Raw genomic sequence first — 21386 nt, 5'->3', positions numbered from 1 at the left:
GGTCGACCAGGTGGAAGTCTACAGCCCCCCACCCCCACCCCCTCCCTCCCCCTAAACAAAACACACGCCCCAACCACCGAACAAAACCCCACGTACGTTTCCTTGCATAACCCTTATGAAAGTCGGAAAAACAACAAAACGTTCGGGTCATATTGCTACAAATTTGGTGTACACTGTTTCTGGCCGATTTGTTCCACGTCGACTAAAATGCCTTCTCCCACCTCCCATTACCAACAAAAACCGTATAACACTATATTGTGTGTGTGTTTAGATATAGTTTCACATGTACCTGTAGTTAAGCAAAATGTGGCGAGGAATCTTGAAACAGCCCTGAGAACAGTCTGCCTATCGTCCACATTTTGCACAGGTTCAAATGAAAATGCACCTGTGGGTTTTTCAAGGGTCACGGGAGAAACAGTGAAAGAGTAAAACGGTTTACCAATGAACATACTTAACATAAGGAATAGAGGTCAGAGGGTGCCGTGACACAAAAACGAGTGGCGTAAAACATAGAAAGCACTTTCCATTTTCTCTGAAACAAAGACATTCTCTGAAACAAACGACATTTATTGTCAGACGTGCTATTGATAGATTGAAAGCTTCCACATGTCACAATCTGATATAGACAGAAAGATAGTACAAATTGGCCCGAAACACACAAAGTGCATGGAAAATGAACAGTATTTAAAGAATAAAACGTCTTGCTACATGTCTATTGTTGGAAGTGTGAGGTGTGTTATGTGTTTGACGCGAGGGATGGTGACTCAGAGGACATTGAAGCAGTAAATTTATACTTTGTCTCCCTCTAGCGACAAATCTTATTAACCTTCACTTGTTCACTTATTCAGAAAATTATTTGACAATGTTTTTTTCTGCTTGCATTACTATGTTTTCTTTTTTATTTTCTTATTTACGGTATTTTTAATCGGATTATTACATGGGGAGGAGTGGTGGATAGATCGATGGATCGATAGATAGATAGAAAGATAGAGAGAAAGAGAGGGGGAGAGAGCGTGTGTGTGTGTGTGTGCGTGTGCTTACGGATGAATGAGATTATACGAATTTTATTGGTTGTCGCTTTCATAAATTCAGACCATTGCATGAGTTTGCGGGCAACTCTGACACATTCAACATGGCGGACACGTACGTATTTCTGGAACGAGCCAATCCGCCCAGTCCCTATGACGTGTGCGTTATGTATCTGAGACAAATTCGACGTCACTAAGTGGCGACTGAACTCGTTTCGCAAAATGCACGTTTGTGGCGTTAGTCCTCGTTTCTAATTGCTTTTTCTTTGCGAAAATGTCTGTTTTTCATGACGAAGTTGAAATCGAAGACTTTGAATACGACGAAGACACCGAAACATATTACTTTCCCTGTCCCTGTGGAGACAAATTCGCCATAAGCAAAGTGAGTCACCATGAGCGAACCCATTGCTTAATGTTAGGACTGTACATCACGTAATTTTGATGTGAATTATTTCGCCCATTTGGCCGATTAAACCTCCCGAAATGATTTTTTGTTTCTCCTACCACGGTTATTGGCTAAAAGGACCAACTTTCTGTTGCTGAAAACGTTCTAGGTTGTGTTCAAGACATCTAAAGAACTTGGTTATTGTTGGAAAACAAGGAAAAGCCAATTGTATCCTAAAAACACCATTACCATTCTCAAAACGATATACAACAATAAGAACAGTATGGTGCTGTATAGCAAAAACCTTTGGTTGAAAAGGAAGGGAAAACGTTGGGTAATTTTATTGCAAGTTTCCAAACCTTTCCATTTGGAGTTAGGACGGACAATTTCGGTTACATGTTCCATATAATATTCCATTTGATCAATTATTTCATTTAAGAATAAGAAGCATTGAGGTTGCATTAAGATTGAGTTATGTATTACTCCTCCACCTGATTAACCCCATTACAAAATACCAAGAAAGTACAAAATACCAATGGCATCAATAGATATAAATAGTTAACCTAGGGAAATAAGAATGATCTTCAAATATTTTTAAATTGGCAAACATCGTGCAGTCGGCAGGAGATAAAAAAATCTGAGGATTGTGATTAACGAACAGCATAGATGAATATATCCAATTGTCCTTGTGTGAAATCCGCTCGTTTTCATCTCAACATTATTTTTCTTCTCCTCTATTCAAATTCTCTTTTAAGACAAACAATTTAGTAAATTCCTGGTTTCTCCTTCTGAAATCTACCCCAACGTTGCAACATGTGGATTCATTGCTTTTTGTTCTGTTGACAGGAGGAGCTGGAAAATGGCGAGGGCGTGGCCACGTGCCCGAGCTGCTCGCTCATTGTCAAAGTCATCTATGACAAGGTGAATGACAGCTTGTTTGGCACCATTACTAGCAGGCACTTCCCGGATGTTCACCGTAGCGATCAAAGGAAAAGCAGGAAAAAACTGTTTCCAAAATTTGTTTTTTGTTTTTAATGGTCTCTACTATATTACAACTGGGCGGGTCAGGAACACAATTACCCACCATAAACAAGTTCACTGTCGTGATCATCTCAAACTCACTTTGCAACAATCCACTAAAACTTGTCATTCAAATGGCTTCCAGAAGATTCGAGTGAAAAAGAAAAAACCCGTACCTGTTGCGTTGGTGCCATCTTGTGGCAGCGTAGCACATTACAGGAAGTGCACAAGAAATCATGACTTGGGTGGATTCGCAAATCATTGAGAATGTTCTTCTTTTCAGTGGAGGTTGCCTGGCACTCACAATGATTTTCACATTTTGACTTTTCAGGAGTCTTTTATGTCGGGGGAAATCATCGAGGCTCCATCAGAAAGCAAAGTGGCACTGGTTAGCGCCTGACCCGGACTGCGCTTTAAGACTATATCATTTAAAATTATTGTTAGCGTTTGGAGGTTGGTGATGTGATCAACTGACGAAACCCGCTGTCCCAAAAACCACAGAAATTGCAAAGCAGGAACAACTGCTGTTTCCTTTTCTTTTGTGTTTGCTTGGTTGAGCTTCAGTGTTCAACTTCAGAAAAGTGTCAAATGTAAATAAATGTCATCGCTTGTGTTATAAAGAAATAAAGTGTGTTGTTGCCTGAACTATTTCACACAATTTGGGTTACTTTGGAGTCAGCGGATTTAAGAGCGTGCACCATACGACTTTACACATTTACACATGCGCAGTAGTCCAGGAAGTATTTGTTATTGTTCGTTTCAGACGCAGGAAGAACGTTGTATTGCTAAAATGGCTACAAAACGGACCTTTGGATGTCAAGCAGTTAAGACAAGAAGAGCTCTGACGCTGGAAGAGAGGGTATAAGTGATCAAAATGAAAGACGGAAGAAGCAAAATAAAAGACATTATCCAATAAATTAATGTAAGTGAAAGTGGATGCTGATCGTAAATTTCGCAAATTCTTTCCACACTGACTATATGAAGTGTCAAATAAGTGTATGCTCATACTTATGCACTATTGGAATAAAAATAAAGAGTACACATACGTGTGTGTTTACATCTGAGAACAAATTTGCTACAGTGAAAAACCCCCTGTTGTGAAAAATGTCTTGCTGCAAACATGGTTTCGTTGTAGAGGAGTTTCACTGTAGTGCGCTAAACCGTCTTACTAGTGAGATCAAAGAGCATCCTCATACCACGACTTGAAGCTGATATTGAAGAAATCCGCAAACGACTTTCCATACCTCCCAGTGTCGGAGGAGAAAGTTGACGAGTCAGAATTCATTTGTTTTCAGAACCTGGCCGAGCACTTGAGGGGGCGTTTCAGGACATCATAAGACATTCTATGGAGCTCCACATGACCTGGTGACACCAAACCCCATCCAAATGGTCCCGCCCGTTGCTGAAAATCAAGCAGCCGTCACCCAACAGAAGCCATAGCAGAGTCCAGTTGCAGGGGAAAAGATTTCCGCACGCTTTCCAACGCGGGGAGTCACTCGGGAGTCCGTTGCGGGAGGAGTCGGGCTCCTCTCGGGGACGTCGGGGTCACTGCTGGGCCAACAGGGTGTTGCGGTTGGCCTTCATCTTCTCCAAACGTTTGGCGAGGATGCCATTCGTCGCCTCCAGCTCCTGGATGCGATCCAGAGCTGAGCGCAACTGCAGACAGCAAACACCGACCCGTTACAATTTTGAACAGCGAATCCGCGATTTTCAGCTTGGAAAAGGACAAAAAGAAAAGACAATGAAAAATTATAAACAAATACAAAATGTTTGTGACTCGACAAAAATAACAATGCAGGTATGTACGAACCAAAATAAACAAATTGCCTACTTACGGAAATAAAGATAGCTTCAAATGTGTGTGACTAGTGGTGGACAAGTGAAGCTTCGTGAAGCACTTGTGTACGTTTTTGACTCCTCTAGAGGGCACTCTTGGTTTAAAGATGCAGTGGAATTTCAATACATTTCCATTGCACTAACCTTTATATTTAAACCAAGAGCACCATCTAGAGGTGTCAAAAAGTATCACAGGTGCTTCATGAAGCTTCGTTTTCCGACCTTTGTGTGAGTGTGTTAAAAGAGAGAGAGAGAAAAAGAGAGCAAGAGAGAGAGCGCTAGCACTTCTGCCTGCTGTGAAAGCCCTCCGCACACACAGTAACAATAGTAAGAGTGGGCAGAGCAGACGCCGTGCATGCAGAGGGCAGAATGAAAAAGTAATTTGTAGGCAGAATAATATACCTGAAAAGAAAATACAGCATAATAAATGAATTGCAAATTTTGATACTTTAGCTTGAAGATCGATGCTTCAGGTTGAGCACCCTGGAGCGAAATATCAATGTTTTGGTATCGATCCGCCCATCTCTACAGGGCAGCACCGTTCTAATTTTCGCATTGACTTTGTAGTATTTCACAATGTCGCTCCGAAAAAAATATATATTTTCACGTTGCTTCACAAAGAGCGAATGAAATTGCAGTTGTACGAGGAAAGTACTTCTCTGTGTAGTTTTCTCCTCTCGACCTTCAGCTCGTCCACAAGCATCTCTGCGCTCTCTGATGCGGTCCTGTAGCGAGTCACCTGACCTTCCAGCCGGATGACCTGGACAATGGCGGACACACCAGCGCGGAACAACTGAATTTTAGTGACACTGAGGAGTTAACGATTATTCTCCAAGTTTACAGTATGCTCCACAGCGTCGCTGTCCTGTGAAAAACACATATGGCCAATTTTTGTCATAAAATTTTTTTTACATTAACGGGATGTTAAACGGTTAAAAAAAATGCTTGGAGTGTTATGTGAGGGTGACACAGTCAACAACTGGTTAGCACGTCTGCCTCACAGTGTGGAGGTGCAGGGTTCGATTCCGGCCTGCGTGGGTTTTCTCCGGGTACTCCGGTTTCCTTCATCCATCCTTTTTCCGATCCGCGTATCCTCACGAGGGTCGCGGGGGGTACTGGAGCCTATCCCAGCCGTCTTCGAGCAGTCGGAGAGGGACACCCTGAACCGCTTGCCAGCCAATCGCAGGGCACACGTAGACTAACAACCAGCCACGTACACATACTCACACCTCGGGACAAGTTAGAGTGTTCAATCAGCCTCCCATGCATGTTTTTGGCATATGTGAGGAAAGTGGAGTACCCGGAGAAAACCCACGCAGGCCCGAGGGAGACCATGCAAACACACAAGGAGGCCGGAGCTGGTATTGAACCCGGTACCTCTGCACTGTGAGGTCGACACGCTAACCACTGGCCGCATTGGTTTCCTCCCGTATTCCAAAAACATGCGTGGTAGGTTAATGAAACACTCGAAATTGTCCCGCGGTGTGAGTGCGGGTGGTTGTTGGTCTACGTGTGCCATGCGATTGGCTGGCAACCGGTTCAGGGTGTCCCCCGCCTACTGCCCGAAGACGGTTGGGATAGGCTCCAGCACCCCCCCGCGACCCTTGTGAGGAAAATGCGGATCGGAAAATGGATGGATGTTCATGTGAACGACATACGTTTTGTTCCAGAGTGGCAACTTCCTGTTCGGATTTCACCAGCTTGAACTTCAGGTCGCTGATTTGTCTGCTTGCATCCCCTGAGAAGAAAAATGTGCCGTAGCAAAGTCAATGACGAAGATGAACATGAACGTTTCTGTGAGCAAGGGTGAGGAAAAAAGAGAGGAAGACTCACTCTGAAGGTCCACCATATGCGAGTCTGTGCCGTTTTCTAGACCATCTTGGTCAGGATTTTGGCTCCCATCGGACCAGTTTCTTTGCCTCAGAAGCAGTTGAGCCTTGAGCATTCTCACCTACGGTAGACGCGCATTTTCAAAAATAGAAAATCCTGCAGGATGGTTGTTTGTCTCCCTCTTGTGGGATATTTCAGAGGCGCACCTGATCCTGGAAACTTTCTCTCTCTTCAAATAGCTTCCTCAGATGGAGCTCTGGAATGAGAGGAGTGAACGTCCGGTTACTCACTGCAACAGCCTCCCGACAAGTTTATTTGTTAATTCACGTCATGATCAAATGATTTTAATTACAACCAGATTTTTCTTTTGAGTTTGAATTACATTTTTTGAATTGTAGTATCGTGATAAGATCAAACGATTGGTGGTTTGATTGGGGAAATCCGTGATTGTTCACACATTCCAATCGGTGGAGAGTTTCCGTTTGTTTGTTTTTTTAACGATTTCTTACCCGTGAGAAATGCTGCGACATCGCTGTTGAGAAAATCATAACATGGCAGCAATCTTGTAATGAATACGTTGAGCTCAATTCAACAGAAATCGTTTATTGATTCTCATTCAGAAAAATTAAACAACACAAACATCGGTCCTGAATCATTACAAGCTCGCGAGTCTCTCGATATGACAGTTCAATGATTCCAGTCCGTCGAGTTGATAAAGATTGTACCGTTTGTCCTCATAAGGGTGGCGCGTGAACTGGAGTCCATCCCAGCTGGCTTTGGGCCGACTTACAACCTGGACTGGTCACCAGTCAAAAACAGGGCACATACGGACGGACAAGCTGACAAAGTCATATTCACGCCCAAAGACTTGAGAGCAGAGGGGCTCAAACGTTTGCCTCTGAGGGCGGCATACCGGAAAAGTGACGGATGCCACTTGAAATGACGAAACAGTCCATCAATCCATTACATGTTGCTTTTACATTATAAACGGTGACAGCCAAGACTTTCGTTGAAGGCAAAAAGGTAGTTTAGGATTTCGGGGTGGTTTACGGCCCGGCATCCACGAGAATATATATCCGCCCCTGGACTGAGCCGATCACCAAAACGAACTCGCCCCTGCACGATTTTCTTCTGTTCGCAGCCGATTACTGCTCCATCTCCTCGTGGGCTTCCTCACAACTGTCCATGTCCGCCACGGAAGGCTCATGGCCAGCTTGCACATTAGTCTCCAGAATGTGGCCGCAGGGTCGCTCCTCAAAGGGTTTTCCTTCCGGGAGTTTCAGCAGCAGCCATTCGGGAGCCGCCATGACCTTGAGTTCCTCAACAAACCTTCTGAACTTGCAACCGGCAGCGGCAGAAGTGGGCGAAGATGCTGGCCACTTTGCGAGGAGGTCTTCAGGAGAAAGGGCGTCCTCACCAAAGGACGATTCCACAAAAACAAAGTCAGTCATGTTCGGATGATCCGTTTCTTCGTGTGGCGTTTCGTATTTCTCAGAGAGATTTGCAACGGCTTTTTGCTCGGTTGTTGCAGGACAATCCTCAAAGTCTTGTATGAGACTGGCTGAGCAAGGTGGCTCAGCAGCGGCTCTCATTTCAGTGGCTGCAGAGAAACATTGAGCAAGCTTCTCATTAATTTTCTGGCCTGGCGAGCGATGAAAGTCAGCTTGCTGTAAGGTGATGTGATCCGTTTTCTGCTGCTCAGCTGAGTTCCCGGATCTGATGTTCTTTTGGTCCAAGATCAAGTCCGAGGCAGACTGACCTGCTTTGTGGACCTGTCCAATGGAAGCTCGACAAACACGAGAGATGGACTTTTTCCATTTTGGCGGACTGTTGCACCGTTTTGAGGACAGTTGGGTATTTTTCAGTGACCCGAAAGACGACTTGACTTTGGGTGTAAAAGTCAATTCAGGGACAGAGTTTCCACTTTGCGTCGCTGCTCGTCTTGCGATTGCTCCGTTCACGGGCACGCAGCTTCGTCCGAGTCGGGCGGGCAATGTCCTCATCTGATTTGTTTGTTTTCCCGCACGGGCCTCTCGGCTCATGAGCGAAGCCCGTAAGTGCCTGTCAGCCGAGCTGAAGCTGGGCGCCTGTGGGGGTTTATTTATCTGGCAATGGCGAGATGTCATGTCTCCACTGATGCCTGAAAGACCACCAAGGATACATTGGAGCACCAGTCATAGACAAGTTGTCAACGACGGAGAGCGGGGAATTAACCTCAGACGCTCAGGTAAAGAGTGAACGAGGTTCTCAGTCAACATGAGCACCCATTAGATTGATTCAAATCAACTGGAACATATTCAAATCAATGAGAACCGATCATGCTTTAGGGCAGGGATGTCCAAAATTTTTCCTCCATGGGCCGCATCTAGAACAGTTGAAGAGCAACTTTGAAATTCTTTGACCTTGATCGATTAAAAGATGCTAAAAAAAATCTATCCATCGAGTAATTACACAATATATTATGGATGCACGAGAATTACTGGACCGATATTAGAGGGAAAAAAAAAAGACGATACCTATGTCGGTCCGGTACTGCCAAGGAGGCTAATATTTAGCGCGGTATTGAAAGCTGCATTAAATGCACTAACGTACATCCAGTCGAAGTCTGCTTGACTCTCCAAACAATATTTATTATAAATATTGACACTTGGGGTTTAAAAAAAAAATCAATCAATCAATCAATCACGAGCCCACCGCATTCCCATTCGCGTGAATGAGAGCCATAGCTGAGGCTCCCTCGGCGGTCACCCGAATGATAATAGACCGATGCGTTTTCCTTTTTTAACATTTCATCCTTCGTTGCTGGACAGACTAAATGTGCGGACTTAATCGACGTTGGATTACCTCACAAGTAGAAGAGTTCCCGCTACGTTTCACTGCACTCTCAACATCGCGAAGTCGATCGCTCCGTGTATTGTTGTCGGCGTCTGCACAGGCGCCGGAGATAGCGAAGGCAACGTAAAGAAAAGTGGGCCAGCCGAGCTTCACCGCACTTTTTAACATTCCGGACGAGCTAGCCGACCACCGGGACTTCTACGATTGTTGTCGGGTCGGCTAGGCGGCGGAGTAAAGAAACGTAAAGAAAAGCCGGTAAGCAGAGTTGAGCTATGGCTCAGCTAAACGCTAACAGTGAAGTCGAGTGGTTCAGAAAATGGATGGAAGACACCTGAGGTGAGAGTAAGTCACATATGCGCGAATCTCAAGTCTTAACCTTCAAGTCTCAAGCAAGTCCCGAGTTGCCGTGGAGGTAAAAAAAAAAGATCAAGCAAGTTGAGTCATTATTTGATTGAGTGAAGTCATAAGATCTTGTTGAGAAAAAAACATGTTGGAGTGATAATAAGCTTTTTTTTTCATTGATCATGCTAAATAATTGCCTTCTCTCTAAAAACGTAATTAACATTTGCATCTCGAAAAATCCGCATCCTTGTCAAATGAAATATTTAGTATATGCTGGGTCAGCATCAAAATGGACACAAATGGACTCAGGCTATAATTTGGACACCCCTGCTTTACTATCGTGGAATGATATTCTGTGCTTTCTGGCAACCGAGCCTTACCCAGCATGCTCTCTCCGCTCCCAGGAGCTTCGTTCGCCAACCGGGACGCAAAGCTCCCGCTGACTTCATCCTCAGCGTCGTCCAATCTCGGCCCCCCGTCGGTTGCGACCTCGGGAGAAATGACCTCGCCGTATTTCTGCTTGGAAGATGACCAATAATCAGTGACTTGAACTCTTTCTGGCAGACCTTCCTTAAAGAAAGAAAAAAAACAAACTCTGAAAGAGGCCAAATTGTTAGGTTGTGTCATGTGACATGGCCACACCGTCATGCGACTTCTTTTTCTGTACCTTGACAACATCCCGCAGGCTGAGCACCTCAACTCTCAGCTGGTCGCGCTCGATTTGAATGACGTCAGAGGTTTCCCTCTGACGCTCTAATGCCTGGGGGGGGGGGGGGGGCAGGACGATGAGTTGGTGTAAAGGAGGAAAGTGGTAAGGGGAGAGAGCGGGTTAAGTGAGGTTAATGGATTAGCAGTAATATTAGTATGACATTTAGTGGAATTCAAATCTGCTTCCTGGTTGTTGTTTTTTTTTTTAAAATCAATATTTGAGTGTTTGTAATGTTTGGACACTTCATCGCGTCATACCGCAATCTTCATTTCCTTCCACTGCAGAGCCTCCTGCAAGTCAGACACCTCCTGAGAGTAAGCATGTGTTTGTTCTCGTAACTTTGACACTTCCTGGGAGGCGTTGGGGGGGGGGAATAGAAACAGGAAGGAAAATAGAAAAGTAACGCGTTTGTTGTTAGTCGCTCATTAAAAGGTGGTCATTTTGCCCAAAGATGTTAATCTTGCTGAGATGACACAAAAGAAGAATGTGAGGACTCCGCTCTGCACATTTTGTGTGTTTTCGGCTTGAACTGACCATCAGCAGGTCTTCACTTCGTCTCATAGTCTCTTTCATCTTTTTAAACTGGAACTGAAGGACAATGTGACTGTCGCGCTCACGTTCGTATGCCTGCAAACACACACGGGTTACATTAGAAATCCTAAGTAATGACATACCAATACTCTGCTACTGTACTAGTAGGAATCTCTTGTACCTGTCCTTTACTTGAGCATCATATACTGTATATCTACAGCAGGGTTCCCACATCATAAGGCAACAAGAGCACCTTGACATTGTTCCCAATGCCCCATGTCACCCAAACATGCTCCAGCAGCTCAATAAATCACACGCATCCGCTCTTAAGAAACCTCATTCCCAAAAACCACATCAACTGTTTCTTTGATTCCGATGCCGGGATTTGCACGATGTTCCCACAGGAACGTTTATTCATAAACAATGTTTATTTATTATGAGATAATAATAGTAGCTGAGAGTAGACTAAACCTTTGACAAGTTCTGAGGTCTAAGTTGTGGCACGTGACTTTGGTGAATTTGATGGAGGTGTGTGCAGATGATATATCGATGCGATATGTGTGGTGGATGTTATCCTATTTCAATGATAAATATGATGTGCATCGAATCATTGTCGAAATCAATTCATTGAACGTGTCATTTGTATTTATCACCTTTACTCTGTTTCTGAAGTCACCCTCCTTGGGGCTTCACGGGTACACAGACTCAAGCACTCAGGTTGGTAGGCGATCTCCGAGTGCCCACTTGAAAGCAGCGATCTGTGATCGCGCTAGCCAACTTTACGTCACACACCTGCGTCGCTCTGCTTGCAGTTCCTCACAAACATACTTTGCATACTTCAATCTACTGCATGAACTCAATCGAACGAAAATCGGGCCCCCGAGTGTCACAAGAACATTCCATTATGAAGAAGTCACGTTGCCAACTTAGCAGCCGCGGTCAACGTCAACTTGTTTCTAGTACTGCTGCTATCTTAGTATTGCTACCGTCGCCATTTTTTTTTAAGCCGGATATAATGTTGTGTGTGAATATGAGAATCGCGCTTGTGCATGTTCGTGAGAGGCACGGCTTTGATGGGTGTAGTGAAGTGAGGCGACATTCACATCTTGCCAGTAGTTGGAACGCCGCAAGAATGTAAGTGCCCCCCCCACCTTTCCCCACTTCTGTTCGAAAACATTCAAACAATGTTATCCGACATCCCATCCACCGACTTACCTTTGTACGCTCATCAGCGTGCCGTCGCGCCTCCCAAAGCAGCTCCTCCATGTCGCTCAGTTCCTCCCGCAGAGTTTCCACCTGATACATTAAAGTCGACTTGTCGTTGTGCAGCTGAGCATTTGAAACCATCGCTCTGCGATACTTTTCCTCCGCTTCTGCCACCGAGTCCTGAGACAACGCATCAAAAATCCAGAGTCAGACGTTCACGTCCACCATCGCGGAAGGACAACAGTTACCGGATTGAACGGAGACAAATTCACATCTCAAAGTCTAACCAGCCGTTTGCTTTCGGTCATGTGAATGGCCTGTGAACGACTTCTTTATTTTGGCACCATGACGCATGCGGCCGCCATCTAAAAGACCAGCCCCCGGACTTCAAAGTTCTATTTCGTGACTGTCCACCCAAGAGAAATGAAGGCTTTTGCATCAAATTCAACCAAAGCGAAACAAAGTTCCATTGACAGATTCAGCGCGAGCCCATCGCTGAATTTACAACAATCGAAATAATATGACATTTGCTACTCAGTCAGGGTGACACACGGTGGTGAACCGTTGGTACCTTCATCTCCCTGATTGACGCCTCCATCTCGACGGAGACCGACGTGTCACAGCTTCCTCTGCGGGATGACGCTCCACCCAGGGAAGATAGAGTGGCTGCAGAAAGGTTCAGCGCTGTTCTGGAGCCCTGGCAAGAAGATGCGAATACAATTCGATGGTGGGAACAGCGTAAAAATAACCTTGCCGTGGCTAAGCAACACCGTCGCTCCCATGCTACAAGGGCCACTTCAGAAAGGGGTTTCGGTGTCGGGGTGACTTTGTAACGTGTAACAGGGCATGATTGAATTATTTTCCTTCACAAAAGTATGTATCCACTTTTTTTTCGTTTTGGATCTTACTTTCATTGACATTTTGGTGGTACTAAAGATGCACCACTTTTTTACAGTACGACTGTAAATACTCACATTTAAGCACAGCTACTTGATTATGCCATTACAGCTGGCAATTATTTTCTTCAAAACCATCAAACGCAAACGTTTTTGTGTTCAACCCAAATTTAACACTCTTTAGAGTAACAACTTGTCATGACTGGCATTTTTTTTAAACATCCAGTTGCATGTTTTCCTAACATTCCTGTCCCTGCTGCCAATTTAATTTACTGTTACTTTACAGAGAAAATCTTGACAGTGTAACCTGTGAGAAAAAGTATTTCAGTTACTTCCGGCAAAGAAATAAGAGACAAAGAAGAACGCTGAGTCAAGTATGACTCAACGACATGTTACCTTGATGCGTTAACCTCAACTTTAATCAGGTGTCTTACATCTCGAGCACTTACCGTATTGGCCCGAATATAAGACACACCGTCTTATATTGGAGAAGTGGCTCAGAGTAGAGCCACTTCTCCTCCACATAGAGAGGAGCCAGATGAGGTGGCTCGGGCATCTAATTAGGATGCCTCCTGGACGCCTCCCTGGTGAGGTGTTCCAGGCATGGCAGGAGACCCCGAGGACGACCCAGGACACGCTGGAGAGACTATGTCACCCAGCTGGCATGGGAACGCCTCGGGATCCGCCAGGAAGAGCTCCAAGAAGTGGCTGGGGAGAGGGAAGGCTGGGCTTCCCTCCTAAAGCCGCTGCCCCCCGCGACCCGGCCCCGGATAAGCGGTAGAAAATGGATGGATGGATGGATAAGACTGTGTTTTTTGCATTGAAATAAGACTGAAAAAGTGGGTGTCGTCTTATATTCGGGGTCTAGACGTTATACCCATTCACGAAGCTAGATGACGCCAGATATTGAAGCGAATGCTGAACTTGACTCCCCAGGCCAAAGCGAACCCCTGTCACCAAGAATAAAAATAAAAATAGCGGCAGCACGAAGAAGGAAAAAAAAAATAGCGGCAAGAAAGAAATGAGAAGAAAATAATAGAAGAGATAACAGAAAATGGAGAAACGGAGAAAAGCGGGTCGAAGACCGGCCAGGTTAACCGGCAGCTGAGGAGAAGTTATGATGTCATTTACATTTCAAAAACCAGAAGCCATTCATTTACTAATGTGATTGCACTTTAGTTTACATATTTAAATGTTCAGACATTAAGATTTGAATGAGGCAAAAAAAAAAACATGCTTTTTCTCTCAAATATATCGTTATAATCATTTTTTCAGATGTACTGCAATTATTTTCTGTATAAAAATTAATTTGGTGTTCAAAAAGTCTTTTCTCAAACTTGAGTCTTGAAAAAGAGGGGGTCGTCTTATAATCAGGGCCATCTTATATCTGAGCCAATACGGTACATATTAATCCCAAAGGAAGCCCAGCTCTACTTTCATCTGAGGCCAAATGAGCCAAAATTCGAAACTTGACTTACTCTATCCAGGAGGTCTCTGTCCGGTCTCTCCTCCACCTAAGCACACACAGAGTCAAACCACGGAGATGTTATACTTCTTCACAAACAAATTAGATCCACTGCAGCCTCAAATCAAAAAAAAAACTGCATCGCTCACTCCCGGTCAGCTGCAACAACGTGAGGTTGAACGGACCCAGCAAAACTTACCACGGGGCTCGCACGAGCTGAACTCGCTCTGGAGGATGCCCGGGAGCCAGAACCGAGAAATGAGCTGTAATCTGAAGGCTGGGAAGGGAGAAAGGAAGAACGGGTGCAGGGATGGAAGGATGGACGCCGACGATCGGTGGGAGGACGCAAGGACGTATGCAAGGAAGGGAGAAGTGAAAGGATGGATGCCGGATAGAAGGGTTTTAGAATGAAACCAGAAGAAGAAATAGAAGGGATGTAAAATCCAAAGATTAATGATGGGAAAACGAAGGTTCACGAAGCACCTGTGATACTTTTTGACACCTCTAGATGGTGCTCATGAATCTTATCAAGATTAGTGCAATGGAAATGTATTAAAATTCCACTGCATCTTTAAACCAAGAGCGTCCTCTGGAGGAGTCAGAAACGTACACAAGTGCTTCACGAAGCTTCACTTGTCCACCACTACCAAAGATGGACGAGGGAAATGATGTCACCTTCAGACTGCCTCGACTCCCCACGGACATCCGCTCTTCATCATCTGACAGCTGGAAAGACAAACACCAACACACGTTGACTTCACAGTATGCCAAATGATGATGCGGCGTCACATTGCCGGAGGTGGCCGCATTTCTTTTCGTGAGCCAAAACTTCTCACAAAGCAAAGACAAGAGGGAAACAGCGAGTCGATACAGACCGAAGCGAGTCTCCGCGCGTGGCGAGAATAGCGCTCGCCGTCCTCCTGAAAGGCCGCGAAGAAGGAACAGAGAGAAAGAGAGAGAGAGAAGAGACGGTTACGGGAAAAGCGATGAGGCTTGCGAAGAAAAACAATCGGATGGGTACGCTCGATGCCATGCCTGACATGCAGACTCAAAATCAAACTTGAGAACACAAGCGTACGGCTGCCACGTCGCACAAGTCGAAATGAAAAACTAGAACGTGGCGGTAAGCGACGTCATTATCTCTGAAAAGCTTTGTGAACACAAGCACAGCAATAACGACAGGCTGACATGCAGCGTAGCCGACTCGTAAAAACCTTCCAACTCCACCCAGGTGGTTTCATCGTTGCACCCACGACCACTTTGTTACTTTGGCGAGTATGACTTGATTCCAAATACTCTGGCGTGACGCTACGGTCTCGGCCAGGTCAAATACAACCGGTGCGGTGCTCTTATTTGTTTTTGAAGTGATTAGGTGGTACTGCAGGAGGTTTTCATGGGCCAGCGGCAGATGCGGGGTCATACCATCCACTGCTCAATGTGACCCCATTTATAATCCAGACCATAATACCTCTGTAGAGGAAAAAGGGGCACAAATTAGAAACACTTTTGAACTCATTCACCGCACCGCCATTCCCCAATATTGACAAAACCCACACAATATTTTGTGTCCTCTGACATTTTATGCTTCAAACCTCATAACAAATGATCACCACAACAACAACAACAACAAATAAAGTCTGCTCCTAGCTTTTAACGGTATTGAGTCATCAGTAGGACAAGATGGCTTGGGTTCATCAAAAGCACAGGCTTCTGGCCAAATAAACAGAGAAAACAAGATTTTGTGAATTCAAATGTCAAGTAGAACGGTGACTTTGATACTTATCATTTCTGCTTCAAACTATATTTGGAAAAAAAAACGATTTAAACAAAAAAACAACTGAAAAGGGCATTTGATGGAAAAATAAAAGTTTTGGGATCTGCAACTAAGAAATGCACCGTGAGGAGGGGCGGAGTCTCCAGCGCACACCTGCTTATCATCAACAATTAGCGAAGAGGAGCTAGTTGCCAGAATATTGTTCATCCTTGTGGAGGTTGGCTGCGGTCCTCTTGCGCATTGTGTCGTAGTTGTTAGTCCCCCGCCCCCCTGGCGGCGAGCTCCTCTTTTGGTCAGTTTTTAAAAATTCCGTTGCTTGTTTGACGTCTCCATGCGGCGTGCTCGCCCAAGTTCGAGCTCAAAAATAATTTGATGCTATTGTGAAAAAGGTTGCTGGGAGGGGGAAGCAGACAAAGAATTAAGGAGAGGATGATCGACAGAGAAGGGACTCACCGCAGGATGAATGTCTCGAATGACTGAAGAACAGTCACACTGTCGCCTCTCCTACTGTCTGACCTCTGACCGCAAGGGCGCGTCACATGTTTGCTTCTTGTCACTCAATGGAAATGAGTTGATTAGTGTTGATGAGCGGCAATCTTTCTGTTGTCTTCCAGTTGGGAGCGAAAACTTTCCTAATCGATATCACTGTTAAGATGCCTGTGTGACCTCCCCATTTCGCGCGCCAAAAAAATTCAATGTTGAGATTTTCTATGAAACTTGTACATCCGCTCCTTGATTGAGTTAAGTAGATGTGAAGATGCTAGTAATGCATCTCGGTCTAGCTGCCATGAAGCGCGCTTGATTCTGACACGGGCGTCAAAAACACATCTTGTGATATTGACCCGTTTCCAAAGAATGATTTCGTTTACTTGCAATGTCCAAACTTACAGACACAAAATTTTTAATGGATCTTAAAATGCTCAGTAAAAATGAAACCGATTGCACAAATGACATAGAAACAATCAGCAAGTGTGTGTTTTGACCAAAACAGCACACCGCCCTTTCACCATAGATATCGCGTCTCATTAAAGTTCAAGTGTGAAGTAAACTTGGCCAAGCATCTTTTGAGTGATACGGCTCAAACTAATTTAAGAATACTTTCTTGGTTTTTTTTTTTTTTAAACGCAACCCACCCTTGTTCATAGTTAGACCCATATCAACGCACTTCATAACGAAAATGCTTTTGTTTGGCCATCTGCGGCGAGTGGCGTCATTCATTCAGAGACTGCCCAGTCGCCAGGCAGCCATTATTGATTGTCCCGTTAACTACTGTTCGCCATTGTTAGTTATTTGGTGAAATGCTTCGGCGATGTGTTGCTCGCATTCAAACAAACAAAAAGGAAAGAAGCCAATGTTGACGAGCACACTTGGAAGATCCTGTTTTCTCAACCGTTTTGCTTATGATAAAGGGTTTACAAAAAGTTAGTTGTGATCATCAATAATTCGATTCTAAATAGGGTCCATGTATGGAATCCTGTACGGGAAAAAAAATTATACACAAAGAATTGTGCAACGTATATACGGTTCTACAATGCCACTAACTTGTTCTGTGGCCATTTTGTAAAAAAAGAAAAAAAAATTGTTTCACAACAGCGGCCCTCATTTGGGCTAATCAAACTGGGTGTGATTGTGAAGTGACAGCACCTCACCTCTTTGTGTTGCTTCTCCAGCTCCTTCATCCGAATCTCTCGGGCCTCCGCCCTCGCCGTTCGCCTCGCCGCCAAGCGTGCTTCTGCCTGTCACAGATGTTCATCACATCAAGATCGACTGCACATCAGGGATTTGTAGATGCCATTTTTCAAGCATGGTCATTGCTTTTACCAAATAAATATTGAACATGGAACTTTATGGTGTCAAAACGTTCCTGAAAACCTGGCGCAGGCAGCAAAAAGACAGAGAAAGTTGGGGAATGCTCATCAAACACCTGCTTGGAACGTCCCACAGGTGAGCAGGCTAACTGGAAACAGGTGGATGCCATGATTGGGTAGAAAAGGAGCTTCCTTGAATTACTCGGTCATCCACAAGAAAAGATGGGGTGAGGTTTAACTCTCTGTTCACAGAAAAACTGTTCTGTGGTCTGACGAGTCCACATTTCAAATGTTTTTTGGAAATTCAAAAGCCGGCATCTGTGATGGTCTGGGCCTGTGTCTGCGGCAATGCCATGGGTAACTTACACACCTGTGACGGCACCATTAATTTCAGGTTTCGGAGAAACATGCTGCCCTCCTAACGTCTTTTTCACGGACACCTCGTCTTATTTCAGCAAGTCAATGTCAAGCTATATTCTGCATGTGTTACAACAGTGTGGAGATACTAGAGTGCAGATACTAGACCGGCCTGCCTGCCTGCAGCCCAGACCTGTCTCCCCCCGATGTGTGACGCGTTCAAAACAACAATGGAGACTGCTGAGAAGCTGCACATCAAGCAAGAATGGGCTGCAGCCGTAAAAGTCCAAGTTAATGGTTATTTGCTAAAAGCAATCAAGTTCATCACATTGAACATTAAATATCTTGTCTTTGTAGTGTATTCAATTAAATGGGGGTTGAACATGTTTTGTAAATCGTTCTCTTCTGTTTTTACTCATATTTAAGGCAACATCCCAACTTCATTGGAATTGGGTTTGGATGTACACTGTATGTACAGTATATATTCTTTTCATTTACTGATATCGCGTCTTCATCGGTTCAGTGCTTAAGAAGTGGATTCCATGTTTCCTGAAACACGAAAAGTTGAAGTGACAAAGCCAAGGAGTTGTTTGCCTTATTGTTGTAAACTGGCTTATGACTCACTGACTTATGTTGACGCCACACTCGTTGGGGAGAGGCTGTCGTAATGAATCCGTAAAACACTGCAAGTCAAAGTATTTAGCAAATTAACCGCTCGGATTGAAATCGATAAAGAAACCGTCATATTCGTTCATAGTTCATTTACCTTATTTTGGCCTGAGCCTAAACTATAAAAACAAATATGTTTGTGTATCATTTATTTTAATCCAGATTAATTTCTTGCTTGAGTTAGTTAAAAATACACGGGAAGAACACAAAACACAGCGGTTTGTCACACAACAAGAGGTGGTTTCTGGTACATGTGCGAAATGTGTCTGCACAGGGCAGCATTCCAAAGGAGTAGAAAAAAGTTGAAGTGAAAGGTGAGCTACGTCAAGGAAGTACATTCATTCTTTGAAGATCTCTGTAAATGGCGGAGGAATGAAAGGTAGCTTGCGGTTAGTAGAATGTGACTAAACGTATCATGGCCACACGGGGGCGCCAAAGGAGGGGTTTGCAAAAGGGTGCCATTCGAGCGAGGAGCCCCTGAACGCAATAGACAAACAACAAAAATCCGAGTCGACGTGCAGTACTGAAGCAAAACAAGGATGCGGTGACAGAATGTATCCCTCCCAAAAACAAGGAAAGAAGAATTTGACCCAATCATGGCATGGAATTTTACTCCCACGTCCTAAAAATGCACTGAATTAATGAGCGAGCATGACTGCACATCAATGTAGAGAGTTTATTGTTCTTACTGCTGACCTATAACCACGAGTGGCAGGCTGGCATAGATGATTTATTTAACTTTTCTGAAAAGACTGGACATGGAATGCAAAAAAGAATTATTATGAGTAGGGTAAAATGAAGTTGGGGAAAATCCATCCATCCATTTTCTACACTTCAGGCAAAAGGCAGATTACACCCCGGCACCCACCCAGCAGCAATATGTTTCTGGGTGACAAATGAGCCCAAAGCTCCAGTTGGTTTTCTCTCGATGCTTCACTGACCTAGTGTGTGTGTGTGTGTGTGTGTGTGTGTGTGTGTGTGTGTGTGTGTGTGTGTGTGCCAGTGACCCCCATTCTTTAAGCCTCTAAACATTAATCTGCATCTCAGTGGTCACATGACTAGTCTGCCACAAATGTTTTGTTGCTATTGATTAGTACATTTTACGTTTTTAAGATAATGACTATAATAATATATTTTCATTAACATTATTGCAGTACTATCACTATTATTACTTCAGCGATAATAGTCTGAACCGAATAATAATGATAGTTGCTTTATTTTTACTATTATTATAGTTCGTAGTGGTAGCAGTAGCAGAAGTATTATGGTAACGTCATACTTAGATTATTTATTCGATGTATGATAATACATGTATTCATAAAAGTTATATTTTGTCTTACCTTTATTCATTTGTATTGTGTTTATATTATGTTCAATGTATTTATTTGCTTTCGAACAACAATAATGATAATGGGAAAAAATGTTTTGTAAACATTATGGGCGACACAGTGGGGGATGACTGGTTAGCAGGGTGTCCCCCAACTGTTGCCTGAAGACAGCTAGGCTCCAGTGCGCCCAAGACCCACATGGGGGTAGGCGGGTCAGATAATTGATGAATGCAAAGATTATTATTAATAATCATAATTACTATTATTATTACAGTAGTAGTATACAGAACATAGACATTGAATGCTGTATTATAATAATAATTTCACATTATTATATTGCATATATACAATTAAAATTACAAAAAAAATTACAATTAAATAATGCGTACTAAGAATAATTGTTATAATAACAATGCAAATGTATTGCATTTAAAATAATTACAAAAACATTCTAAGAGTAATTAGATAACTACAAAACGTATCATGTATAATTATACAAAATAATCATTACAAAATTAGAGTTACTGACAATGACAATTATAATAAGAACAGCAATCATCATCAATATCACGAAAATATTTTTAAATTAATTTTTTTAGCTAGTTTTATCGTTTGGTTTTGAGCAAAACTCACCTCCCGGGCGATCTGGTTGAGAGCATCGTCCTCTGCGGTCACCTTCTCCAGGTTGGGCAGCCTCTTTCTGCCGGGTCCTTGAGTCCCCATCGTCCACAAATATCCAGCGACGCACAGTGCGGTCGCGCCTTCGTCTCCAGAACACACCACCCTTGGCTTCACAAGCTTGACCGACACCGGGCAGACGCGTTGACCATCAAAGTGGCGTTCTTTCGAAGCGTGCGGTTCGGCTTCAAGTCCTTTTCCGGGCTCGAACTCTCATTGGAGATTCGGTGTCTGTCGTTCGCGCCCAAGCTAAACGTTAGCCCCGCTTCAGAACCACAAAACGCTTGAAACCGGCTCCGTCACAAATGCCGCCCCTCCTCCGCCCCAAAAACTCGTTAATCCGCCTCTGTCAACATCCGCCGCCAGCCGGGGATCCGCCTACGTTGCTTCCGGGACGTCAAGAATCAAAACCCACGTCATGCCGGTGACAGGTGATGCGCCGCCAGACCTGAAACTCTGCATCCCGAATACCACCTGACCTTACCTTCCGCAGTGTGACCACGTGACGAAGGCAAGGGGCGGGGCCGTGGCCGAAGCCAAAGCCGCGTGCTTTTACGGACAGCGGTGATAAGTAAACTGTTACCGCACAAGAGTAAACTATTCACGTCTCTGTACATTACACTGGTCAATAGCAAATTTTAAATCAGAAATGGTTTTATATGTCCCGGTGAAGCGTATTTGTGATGCTA

The 21386-nt window shown here is 44.2% G+C and overlaps 2 protein-coding genes across 15 annotated transcripts; one reads left to right on the top strand and one right to left on the bottom strand.

The window, feature by feature from the left end:
* Nucleotides 1–1207: 1207 nt before the first annotated feature.
* On the top strand, nucleotides 1208–3078 carry dph3 (diphthamide biosynthesis 3). Its single transcript, XM_086112114.1, has 3 exons — nucleotides 1208–1410; nucleotides 2260–2334; nucleotides 2765–3078. Exons 1-3 carry the CDS (start codon nucleotides 1303–1305, stop codon nucleotides 2831–2833), a joined length of 252 nt encoding a protein of 83 aa, XP_085968240.1. The 5' UTR covers nucleotides 1208–1302; the 3' UTR covers nucleotides 2834–3078.
* On the bottom strand, nucleotides 1740–21159 carry lrrfip1b (leucine rich repeat (in FLII) interacting protein 1b). 14 transcript variants are annotated; one of them, XM_086112076.1, is made up of 18 exons: nucleotides 20653–21159; nucleotides 17507–17593; nucleotides 15506–15553; nucleotides 14959–15003; nucleotides 14759–14809; nucleotides 14283–14360; nucleotides 14097–14132; nucleotides 12294–12419; nucleotides 11732–11902; nucleotides 10520–10612; nucleotides 10243–10335; nucleotides 9944–10036; nucleotides 9657–9846; nucleotides 6306–6355; nucleotides 6103–6220; nucleotides 5928–6007; nucleotides 4925–5029; nucleotides 1740–4089 (listed from the first exon to the last, which is right to left on the bottom strand). In XM_086112076.1, exons 1-18 carry the CDS (start codon nucleotides 20740–20742, stop codon nucleotides 3979–3981), a joined length of 1665 nt encoding a protein of 554 aa, XP_085968202.1. In that variant the 5' UTR covers nucleotides 20743–21159; the 3' UTR covers nucleotides 1740–3978. The 14 variants fall into 14 exon arrangements, with proteins under 14 accessions (XP_085968202.1, XP_085968211.1, XP_085968227.1 ...); XM_086112085.1 differs by having other exon boundaries at nucleotides 9657–9792; XM_086112101.1 differs by lacking the exons at nucleotides 9944–10036; nucleotides 10243–10335 and having other exon boundaries at nucleotides 9657–9792.
* Between the last annotated feature and the right edge of the window lie 227 nt (nucleotides 21160–21386).

This window comes from Hippocampus guttulatus, chromosome 1, assembly GCF_054856545.1.
Source record: "Hippocampus guttulatus isolate MCC_2025c chromosome 1, RoL_Hgut_1.0, whole genome shotgun sequence".
Lineage (NCBI taxonomy): Eukaryota > Metazoa > Chordata > Actinopteri > Syngnathiformes > Syngnathidae > Hippocampus > Hippocampus guttulatus.
This window is presented reverse-complemented; position numbering and strand designations above follow the sequence as displayed.